Source organism: Anguilla anguilla, chromosome 5 (assembly GCF_013347855.1).
Source record: "Anguilla anguilla isolate fAngAng1 chromosome 5, fAngAng1.pri, whole genome shotgun sequence".
Lineage (NCBI taxonomy): Eukaryota > Metazoa > Chordata > Actinopteri > Anguilliformes > Anguillidae > Anguilla > Anguilla anguilla.
In genome coordinates this window covers 5,450,275-5,462,381 of record NC_049205.1, presented here as the reverse complement: position 1 = coordinate 5,462,381, position 12,107 = coordinate 5,450,275, and the positions used below count along the sequence as shown (strand labels likewise).

General features: G+C 52.3%; 1 protein-coding gene across 4 annotated transcripts in view; it reads right to left on the bottom strand.

The window, feature by feature from the left end:
- Positions 1-1,097: 1,097 nt before the first annotated feature.
- The window catches only part of atrn (attractin), an 85,933-nt gene continuing 74,923 nt past the window's right edge, over positions 1,098-12,107 (bottom strand). Inside the window, exons 24-25 of one of the 4 annotated variants that reach the window (XM_035417160.1) lie at positions 11,332-11,489; positions 1,098-1,163 (exon numbers count right to left, since the gene is read on the bottom strand). In XM_035417160.1, the coding sequence (XP_035273051.1) occupies positions 1,098-1,163; positions 11,332-11,489 (224 nt within the window). Of the gene's footprint in view, positions 1,164-9,399; positions 9,725-11,327; positions 11,490-12,107 lie in introns of those variants that run through there. The other 3 variants (XM_035417163.1, XM_035417161.1, XM_035417162.1) reach the window with 3 other exon arrangements.

Here is a 12,107-nt window from a genome sequence, read left to right as displayed (position 1 = left end):
GTGTGTGTGTGTGTGTGTGTTAGTGATGGTAATTCTCCCGATAACAGTGACTCCAGCAGTACTTATGATGTGACTATCAGGTTGTGGGATGTTGGCTGTCTCAGGGCTGTGCATCTAGTGCCAGAATTATTCTACTCCCCCCCCCCCCATCCCGAACAAACCAAACAAGAAAATCAACTCAGCTGCATCACAGGCGTGGGGCAAACGCAAACGCCCTACCATCCCAAAAAAAAGAGTTCAGAGTAAGCACTGTCAGAGAAATCACTGAAGACTAGAACTAACTTAATGAAAAGTGTTTTTTCTTACAGAGACGTAGAAGCTGAATTTTTCTATTAGTCCCAGGAGATGAGGCAAAGACACTTTAAGGAGTGAATCTTGCTTCTCAATACGTCAAGAAAAATGTGGACCGGTTTCACCCGAACAGTTAAACCGAATTTTATCCATCGGATTCATTTTTTAAATGCATTCCCATTATAGTTGTTTACTGCAAGGGTGCAATGAGGCATACAAACTTCCTGAAACTGCAAATACCATAATCCTCCGGTTTTGCATTCAGCCGTGCAGGGAGGAGAGGATGTGGGAGATGTTAGAGAGAAGGGGAGGTGAAGGCGGTTAGAGTGGTGTGGGGAGGAAACAGAGGCTCTGGTGAATGGCGATGGGCCGTTAATAGAGGTTATGGCAGACGCTGGAGAGGGTGAAGGTGGAGATCTATGCATCCTGATTCAGTGTTTTGCTCCAAATGAGCCTGGTTCCTGGATCAATAACACATTTCAGCCTTTCCTACAGGCAAGCTAGGGTCAGAGAGCAGCTGCTATCCATAAACCATCTCATCTACACACACACAAACACACACGCACACGTACATGCACAAACCTACCCCCACACACACAGACTCCCACACACACATACACATTCCCACACACACACAAACACATACACACACCCTTACACACACACACACGCACAAATCCACCCACACACACACACCCACACACACAAACCCACCCACACACACACACACACACACTTGGCATTTGTTTCTGTGACATCACGGTTAGCATTAGCGGCGGCAGGCCGCAGCCATAGAAGGGCCTCTCTCACCTGAAGAACGTGACAAAGAACTGCACCAGGTCCATGAAGTTACTGTGCTGGGAGAAGGCGATCTGGGGGAGGAGAGAGCAGAGAGAGAGAGAGAGACACTGTTAGCGGTTTGAGGAGAGATGCTAACGCTACGACTGCCATGAGAGAGAGGACGGAACCCTCAGCGCACCTGTCTGAAACTTGGAACATTCCTGGCTTGTGCACTGACCTGTTCACCTGGGAGTTCTTATACATGACAGCACACCTGTAGTGCGATTTTATAACGCCCTCAATGGCACTAAATAATGCCAAAAGCCATCATCATAAGCACAGATAAACTTGTATGACCATCTTATAACAGCTGACATAAGGCTGTGAAGCATTTAAAAACAGGCATTATGACTCGCCTGTCACGCCATATCCTAAGAAACCCAGTCGTTATAATCAGGTTATTACATGAATGCGCATGGTTATTACAATGGGCATAATGCATACAATAGCACCAGCAATATTAAATGTTACATGAGACCAATTTCACGTGCAAATGAACTGCAAATCTCCTCAATATTTCAGTTTCAATTTCAGATTTTCCCCATTGCCAGCAAAATACTCAGTTCCCCTACAGGGGCTACAATTACTAACCCATTACCGACATTTTTTTTTTTTTTTTGTAAATTTTATATCCCTTTGTGCACTTTTTAAATTATGTTTCAACGGTATCGTTTCCAAGCCCAACTGCCAGCCACCTGAAACGGTCTGTTAAAAGCTCACAGCATGATCACTGAGGGAGAGAAAGCGGTTAGCGAGCTCAACAGAGAACCTCTTCGGGCCGCCGGGGATTCTGGGAAAGTTTCAGGGGAGACAAAGGATCCCAGGGACAGCGCGGAGGACAGAGTGGAGGAGAAGACTTCGGCGGCTAGAGAGATTGCAGAAATCCCACCGGCAGTTAGAAGGGAACGGGGGTTGCTCAATAAGGTGCCGGTCTGTTTTCGTGCTCGTTTTTTTTTTACAGGTCACAATAACAGAGTCCAAAGCAGACGAGCAGATGGATATCAGCCTCAACACACATGTTCTGGTCAGTAGGTCATTCGTCATTTGGAACAAGGGCTCCGACCAATCACACGTGGACATCTTCAGGGCCTGTGACCAATCGCGTGTGGACATCTTCAAATGTCTGTCACTAATTGTCTGTCAATAAATAAAGCCCACTCTGGTAAAAGAAAAGCATCTAATATAGTTCCATAACAATGAATGTCCTTAAATAAACGTCCTCAGAGTTCTCAAACAAAGATTGTTGCTGGTCAAAATGTTGTTGGCACTGTGACATTTATTTCGGGAGCACGTACTGGTATTCCTTGTTTCTTAATTCAGACAAATAAAATCAAGAGTTACTTCCTTAGAGGAAACACACAGACTGGATGAGCTCAAACGTCAACAGAATTAGGACCCCGTGCGGACTGAACCAAGGCGATTGCGTTCTCTCTCTCTCCTAAACGGCTTCTCCAGCGAGCTCGCTCCACAACGCGAGTGCTAAGGCCCAACGCGGCGAAGAACCCGCCGCAAGCGTCAAACGAAGCTAATGAGTAACAGATTAAATCACCACAGAAAGACCGAGGGGGGGAGAAAGAGGGGTTTCTCCTGACACCAAACTCAGCCGTGCAGGTTTCTCCAGGGAGACCTGCATGAGAACGAACAAGGGAGAAACCGCAAGAGGAACCAAGGTTGTTTCCGTGGTGATTACCGTAGAAGAGTACAAGTTGTAGTTATTATTATTATTATTAACTGACTTGAGAAATTGTCACTGAAGATGAGTGCAATGGAGAGAGAAGAGATTCAGAGCCACTCAAACGGTAGCCTGGGAACTGACACAATCCTGCCCCCTGCTGTCTGAACACTGGTACTGCAGGAGACTCTGCAGCAATAACCCTCATACTCCCTCTCACACTCACACTCGCGCATTGGCATGCACGCACACACAGGCACACACGCACACACACTCATACGCACACACACACACGCCAAACCACTCATTATTACCCACGATGCAAAGCTGTTACACAACCTCCAGCAAACTGCTGATATGCGAAATATCACACGGGCTCAAGTAATGGATCTGAACAATGCCCCCAAAGCATTGTGGGAAAAAGGAGACGGTGAGAAATTCAATATTTAGCAGGTACACCGGTGATTACATAAACACACCGCGAGGGAAGGAGACAGCTGTGCTTCTCAACAAACCTAAAAAAAGTAGAGCTTGGGTTTTTTTTTTCTCCCTGGTATCCGAGAAATGTGATTCACCGCAGCATAAACCTGCGATTTTTTGACATACCAAAGAAGCAATTTAACAGATTTTAAAAACAGAAGCATGTACCTACATGCAGTATTGAATGATTCCCATTAGCCAACGTAAACACGTTGTGAAGTAGAAAATGTTGAAATGCAGTTCATTTTATGCCATTATCACGCATCATTATTAAAAAGTCTAATTTGATATTCGCCTGAATGAGCCCCAGACTCACACATACACACACACACACACACTCACGCACACACACACACACACACACACACAGGCCCTCCTGCCCCGTTTCCCAAATCAAATCCAAACCGCTCATTATTACGCACGATGCAAAATGGATACACAACCAAGCCAAGCAAAGTGCTGACACACGGAACACCACACTGGCCCAGGTAACGGATCTGAATACCGGCCCCAAAGCGCTGCGGGGGGAAAAAAGACACCCGTGAGCAATCCAGCACCGCACGAGACAGCGTGGATTCTGCCGGAAGCTTCCGCGAAGACGGGACAGGCCTAGACGGCTCCACATCAGGTTCCCCATTTTGGCCTGCGCCTGCGTTGCCCAACGCAAACAAGTGAAGACACAAACTTTTAAACAATCCCGTCGCTGCTGATAAACGCACGATTTCCACCAATCAGAGTCCGCAGCAGCTGAAGAATATTCAAGACACAAAACACAGGCCAGCACAAGCTACCTTCGAAGAAACTTTTGTACCGGCAGTCACAAATGTTACACCACACGAGCCGCCGTTAGCGTAGCTGATGCTAAACGTCGTTGCCATGGTACAGCCGACTCCAGCTCTGTTTTCATACTTCGCGCAGGGGACTTTTAACACAACCGCAGGCTGCGATTAGCAAAACAAACCCGGGCGCTAGGCAGAAGGAAGGGCAGGTGAAGATGTCGGCGCTCCCCACCGCTAAATCCCAGCCTAAAGACGTCCACTGACAGCACGCCATCGTAGCGAGCACCGTCAGGCACAAAGTCCTCAGATCACTGACCCACGGTCCTGCCAATAGTTAATAAACAAAAAAAAAAAAAGTAGGGAAAAAAAAAATCAGCAGCGCTGCGAACCAACCAACGGGTCACTCTTTCTCAGTGCCAACCGTACCCCACAACCCGCCAACCCGCTCCCCCAAGCTCCCCCAAGCCCCCCCCCCCCCACCCATGTCCTGAGAACTTCCAGGAAAACATCAGGAGCAGCAGCGACCAGCGAAAAGGAGAGCAGCCATGTAAAAAAAACCGCGAGCGTCCCGGGGAAGGGGGGGGGGGGGTGTTAGAGGGGAGGGGAGGGGGGGAGGGGGGTTAGAACTTACGCCGATAGCCGCGCAGAGGCAGGAAACGCAGAAGAGGACGGCGACGGTGAACACCGCCGCCGCGTTCATCGTGGTGCGGTCGCGGGCGCGGTCACGGTCCGGGGGGGGGCACGGGCCGCCGCCGCCAGCCGCCAGCCGCCAACGGACCGCGCGGCTCAGAGCTCCGACTCCGGGGGGGCTGAGCGCGTCTCACACGGGCCGCGGAGAAAGAGACGAGAGAGGGAGCGAGAGAGAGAGAGAGGGAGAGAGAGAGAGAGAGAGAGAGGGAGGGAGGGAGGGAGGGGACAGGAAGTAAGGCGGGGGGAGAGGGGGGGATTGCGCACAATAATAAAGCGAGAAACGGAGAGAAGAGCCAAACCGCTACTTCCCCCTGTCCCTTCCTCTCCCTCCCTCCCTCCCTCCCTCCCTCTCACACAGGACTGAGGTATTAAGAAAGAGCCTCTTTCTCTCTTTCTCTGCTGATTCCGCCCATTTCCACACCCCTCCCCAAAATAAGCACCGCTGTTAAAGGGTCCCAGCTCCACTCCAAACATGCAGGACTGCCACTATGTTGTAATGTACACAAACACACACACACACTCACACTCACACACAGAGACACACTCACACACACACACACACACTCGCTCAGACACACACACACACACAGACACACACACACACTCACTCTCTCTCTTTCGCACACGCACAAACACAAACATACACACAAACACACACACACACACACACTCACACACAGAGAGACACTCACACACACACACTCACACACAGAGACACACTCACACACAGAGACACACTCACACACACACTCTCTCTCGCACACGCACAAACACAAACATACGCAGACACACACACACACACACACAGACAGACACACTCTCTCTCTCTCTCACACACACACACACAGCTGACCAGTGTGTTCAGTGAGAGAGCTATCCCATGTGAAGGCCATAACAGCTCTCAGCTGGCATGAAGGCCTTAAATACAAAGAGAAAACATCCAAAGCTCCCTCTTGTACAGAGTGCTACACCGGATAAGGGATTCTGGGTAATTTACGGCTGTAACCGGTGATTTTCCCATCGTGACCTGCAAAGAGTGGCATGGAAGACCGTCGTCCTGAGAGGAAGTCTGACAGTTAACAATTGCCGAAAAGGAAAACACAAAACCGCGAAAAGATTTATCCTCACAAACCGGTCCGAGATAAAAAAAAACATGGGCGAAACCGCGATGAAAACAGTATCTTTTTGTGTCTCCCGTGAAGCTGAGAGTCGATATAATTTAACACAATAAAAGCCTGGTAAAAGACACGATAAAAGTCTGGTAAAATACACAATAAAAGCCTGGTAAAAGCTTGGTATTAGCACTGAGAAAGACTCCCAGCCAGCCCCTGTAAAACACAGACTCAGCACGTTGTCATTTCCAGGCACAGGGAACAGAAATCTGGTTTGAATTAACTCCGCGTCGGACGCGAAAAGCTGGAAGTGGCAGTTGGGAGCGCAGATGAACCTGCGGCTAACGCAGCTAGCGCCTGAATCCGCTCGAATCTACTGAGGATGAGACGACGACCTCAATCCCTCAACTGCAGTCAGTCATCCTTCTCCTCCTATGTCAGAAACCCTGAAAATTCAGCCTAATTTGCACAACCGTACCCAGAATTTTTTTTTAATGTAACTGTGGCAGACAGCAAACTATTTTAGTGTACCATAGGACCTGAACAAGCTTGAAAATGAAGTATCTTCCTGCGACTTCATATTCAATCTGTGCAATCTGAAGCAGCCACTTATCATATGTTTTGGAGGAGACAGCACAGGCCTCTCTGCGTGGTCTTTATTGAAATTTATGGCCGAGGTTGCAGAAATAAACACAGCTGGAGAACGTAAACGCCACGGCCTCTCTTCACCGGCTCGGGAAGCAGAACTTCAGCGTGAGAAATCCTCAGTTACTGACAGGTGCGTTTAAGACGAAGCCTGTTCTTTCAGGACTCCCTAACAAACCCCTCAGTCTCCCAAACGAGCCCTCAGTCTCCCTAACAAACCCCTCAGTCTCCCAAACGAGCCCTCAGTCTCCCCAACAACCCCTCAGTCTCCCCAACCCTCCCCAACAACCCCTCAGTCTCCCCAACAACCCCTCAGTCTCCCTAACAACCCCTCAGTCTCCCCAACAACCCCTCAGTCTCCCCAACAACCCCTCAGCCTCCCCAACAACCCCTCAGTCTCCCCAACAACCCCTCAGTCTCCCCAACAACCCCTCAGCCTCCCCAACAACCCCTCAGTCTCCCCAACAACCCCTCAGTCTCCCAAACGAGCCCTCAGTCTCCCCAACAACCCCTCAGTCTCCCAAACTACCCCTCAGTCTCCCCAACAACCCCTCAGTCTCCCTAACGAAACCCCTGTCTCCCTAATGACCCCTCAGTCTCCCTAACAACCCCTCAGTCTCCCCAACAACCCCTCAGTCTCCCTAACAACCCCTCAGTCTCCCCAACAACCCCTCAGTCTCCCCAACAACCCCTCAGTCTCCCAAACAACCCCTCAGTCTCCCCAACAACCCCTCAGTCTCCCCAACAACCCCTCAGTCTCCCTAACAAGGCCTCAGTCTCCCCAACAACCCCTCAGTCTCCCCAACAACCCCTCAGCCTCCCCAACAACCCCTCAGTCTCCCCAACAACCCCTCAGTCTCCCCAACAACCCCTCAGCCTCCCCAACAACCCCTCAGCCTCCCCAACAACCCCTCAGTCTCCCCAACAACCCCTCAGTCTCCCTAACAAGGCCTCAGTCTCCCCAACAACCCCCCAGTCTCCCTAACGAACCCCTCAGTCTCCCAAACGAGCCCTCAGTCTCCCTAACGAAACCCGTCTCCCTAATGACCCCTCAGTCTCCCTAACAACCCCTCAGTCTCCCAAACAACCCCTCAGTCTCCCCAACAACCCCTCAGTCTCCCCAACACTCCCTAACGAACCCCTCAGTCTCCCCAACAACCCCTCAGTCTCCCCAACACTCCCTAACGAACCCCTCAGTCTCCCCAACAACCCCTCAGTCTCCCCAACACTCCCTAACAAACCCCTCAGTCTCCCCAACAACCCCTCACACTCCCTGACGACACCTCACTCCGTAAGAACGCCTCAGTCTTCCCAACAACGCCTAACCTCCCTGGGTGACCCCTGATCCACCCTGATGACCTTTCACCTGCCCGAACGACCCACGCACCGAATGACTGGAGAAGTCAGGGCGTTCCACAGAGAGACAAACTTCAAGTGAGGACTGGGCCCTGTGCACTTTAAACAGCCGAAACGCCATGCAGCCACAGGACAGCAGCTGTTTACACAACCAACCCCCCCCCCAAAAAATCAACTCAGACACTGTTCACAAGAAAACAGAAGTGAGAAAGTCACGCAAATACAATAACAAACTGCAATCCGCTGAATTTAAGTCACGGGGGAGTTGGTGTGCAGGTCGACGCGAAGCATGTTGGCACCGAATCGCACAATGTACACACGCACAGAAAACAGTAACACACAGCAGTCCCACAACATAGCACGTACTCGGCTAGCCTCTCTCAGAGAGCAGCTCGAAACCCACTTCCTGCGACATGTGAAAGCACTTAGGAAAGGAAAAAAAAATCCTCCTCAGCAGCCGCGAAACGCAGAGTATTTGAGGGATTTGAGGAAGGCTATTCTCCGCTCAGACACATGTTCCCCGTTAACATTCCTGGTAGCTCCTCGTGTTTTTCTCCTCCCTGTCCTGCCGTTTACCGCGCCTAAACGAGCGGCAGGGGCGACCCCGGACCCCCCACCCCCTCCTCCACGGTAACCTTACTGTCATTGGCTGACATCCCGCTTAGCCCCTCCGAAAACTCCATCGCGCTCGGACAGAGACCGCAGAAGAAGAACTCAAACCCAAACCCCAAACCCCAGAGCGGTTACCTCGCTGACGATGGGCTACTCCTCCATTTAGGGATGGGGGGGGGGACGGGGGGACGGAAGATGGAAAAGATGGAGGGAGGAAAAAAAAACAAAAATGAAAAGGAAAAGAAATCCGGAGGCGAGCGACGGCGTGCGGCGCAGCAGCTGTGGGACGGATCGGCGGAGGCACGTGGGACCCTGACGCAGATTCGGGGCGCTCTCCGAGTCTCCCCTCCCACACGGCCAGCGGGACGGAGAGCACCTGGAACTGAGCGTGTGCGGGCGGTACGGGGGGGGGGGGGGGGGGTTGGGCTGCCAAATCACTTCCAGAAGGCCAGGGCCAGGGAACAGGCAGCACTCAATGTGAAAGCTGAGCCCTCCAGCAAGAATACACACACACACACACACACACACACACAGACACACACACACACACACACACACACACACACACACACGCACACACGCATACACGCATACACGCACGCGCGTGCGCACACATGCACACACACACACACACACACAGACAGACACACACGACAGTAACAGGCAGGTCTGTTGGGGAGCATCCACCCGGATGGCGTGTGCGGTGATGAGATTGTTTTTATTGCTGGGGCCTGATGTTCCCATGCTGGAGACAGACCCTGGGGGGGGGGGGGGGGGTCAGAAGGGGGGGGGGGCTGTGAGGGACTTGATCCCTACAGCCACCTCTCCTCCTCCTCCTCCTCCTGAACATCATTTCCTCTTGAAATGACTCAGTCTTATGACCCGGCTCCTGGCCACAACAAAAATGGAGACACGCACAATAAAGGGGAAAAAATTATCAAGAATTTATTATTGAAAAGTATACGACTAAGTGAACGCTTGACAATAGTGCAACGGGAAGTGACGGTCAGTAAATCAGTAGCGTACGCGAGCGTGGATGAAATGGGAAGTGCGGTGAGGTGGGTGTTGGGACGGTGGAAGATAAAGAAACAGAAAGCGAAACCCCAAACAAAGAGAGAAGGTGCTTGGGAGAGAGGAGCAGGCCACACAGAGACCGGCGAGCTTTTTAAGGCTACAGGGCGGGAGAACCCAGACCAGCTGTCCCCGAATCATCCTCACGGCTCTCTGGGCCCGCGGAAGGCTACCTGCTTAGACACAGAACGACAGAAAGGCTGCATTCAGACCGGACCAGCCAACGCGCCACCGTCCCGCGGGGCTGTGCGGAGGAGTGCGGAGGTGTGCGGAGGTGTGCGGAGGTGTGGGCGTGTCACTGCACAGCCCATTCGTGTGACAGCATGTTGTGCACTCTAACCCCCCCCCCCCCCCCCCCCCCCCAATCCACAAGGTGGCGGTAATGCACCTAAAAGCTGTTTGCCAACTGTCATTAAACAACAAAAGAGGACAAGAAGAAGAAGAAGAAGAAGGAGGAGGAGGAGGACCCTCGACCCGGGCCTTTCCCTCCCTTTCCTGTCCGCTAACTCAAACAAACACACACAAGCCGAAGGAAGTCTCTTACTATCGTCATTTTGCAACGCAGACCGCACGCCAGGCGCAGACGTCGAAGCCGGGTGCACGGCTTACGCGATTGGCCACGCCGCGGCGTGACGTCAGGGTTGTGTCACGGCAAACGTCGACTCCGGTTCCGCTTTCCTCCCGCACGGCCGCTGCGGTTTCGTTCCACACCCCGTGCGGTCCCCACTCCCTGCAGCCCAAACGCACCACCCCCATTCAAATGAACGGGAGGACCGCCATTTTTCCCCCCGCGTTGCCGGACTGTGTCTGAATGTGGCCTAAGGCTCATGGTCCAGTCCTGACAGACACAGCCAGAGGGCCCTCACACCCAGGCTGCTTACATTTTTACATACAATCAATTTGCGCAGCTGGATTTATTTTATTTTATTTTTTTTACTGAAGTCCAGGTTAAGTACAGTGCCACTGGCAATGCCCCAAGCTGGCATTCAAACCCGCAACCTCTGGTTTTACTGATCCAGTCCCCTAACAGGTGTTTAGGGGATGCTGGCCAGGTGAATCAGCCGCACGTCCAGAGATTTGCTACAGTGTTTAAAATGTATTCCGGCCGACAGCCAATGGGGGTCACAGACACGAGGGCCTAGGAAGGCACGATCAATCGAGCCCCGATTCAAACCGCTTAGCGGTACAAAAAAAAAAAAAAAATCAAACTCTCTCTGCTTTCTGACTGAGGAGCGAAGGAGAAGAGACCGAGCGGTGAGCACTTCTGAAAACCAGGAGAAAAAAAAAAGAATAAAATACATTTTTAAAAGTACATCAAAAGAACAAAAGAATGTGGACTTGTGACGGAACCATGGGAGGGGGCACACATCCGGATCCGTGCGGCTTTGGGTGCGGGACCGTTTTCCTTTTCCAAAACCGAACTTCCTGGATCAAGCCGACTTCGGTGACTACAGAAAAAACTCTGTGCTCCGCCCTCTTCACAGTCTCCTCTCGCGCAGCCACACGCAAACACGCCACTAGCCAGCCGGGCGCTCCACGCACACCCACACGCAACGCGAGTCGCGCGAGGAGCGCGTCGAACCCGAACCCAACAGCTAGACACAGCAGCTCCTAAAATTCTCACCGTTTAGAAACCGTGACGGTTTTTAAGAACGGCTAATCGCAACATTGCTACCTTGCACGGTACTGCGTGTACACAGCAGCTGCTGGTTTAAGTGAACCGTCAGCAGCATGAACCGCTTGTTTCGATTTGATCTGATTCGGCATTTTGTGGGTAGCTTACCTGTATCTTAATGGGCCAGGTGAAGTTGCTGACGTACACAAAGAAAGTGATGTTGGGGTTGTTGCGGAAGTCAAACTTCTCGTTGGAGAAGCTGTCCTTGAATTCCTTGACGTTGCTCCGGGAGACGATGGGGAACTCCTCTCCAGCCTGGGTCCCCGCTGTGAAGGCACAGACGGACGGACAGGCAGGCAGACAGACAGGCAGACAGGCAGGCAGACAGGCAGACAGGCAGACAGGCAGACAGGCAGACAGGCAGACAGGCAGGCAGACAGATAGACAGACAGACAGGCAGGCAGGCAGGCAGGCAGGCAGGCAGGCAGGCAGGCAGGCAGGCAGACAGGCAGACAGGCAGGCAGACAGATAGACAGGCAGGCAGGCAGGCAGGCAGGCAGGCAGGCAGACAGACAGGCAGGCAGGCAGGCAGGCAGGCAGGCAGACAGGCAGGCAGACAGGCAGACAGGCAGACAGGCAGACAGGCAGGCAGGCAGGCAGGCAGGCAGGCAGGCAGACAGATAGACAGACAGGCAGGCAGGCAGACAGAGAGACAGACAGGAAGGCAGACAGACAGGCAGGCAGGCAGGCAGGCAGGCAGGCAGGCAGGCAGGCAGACAGGCAGGCAGGCAGGCAGACAGGCAGACAGGCAGACAGGCAGAGAAACAGACAAAGAGAGAGAGATGAAGGAAGGAGCAAGTAAGTTATCAGAGGCCCCAGAGCCAGAGATATAATCAGACACATTCATCCGCACGCACGCACGCACGCACGCACGCACGCACGCA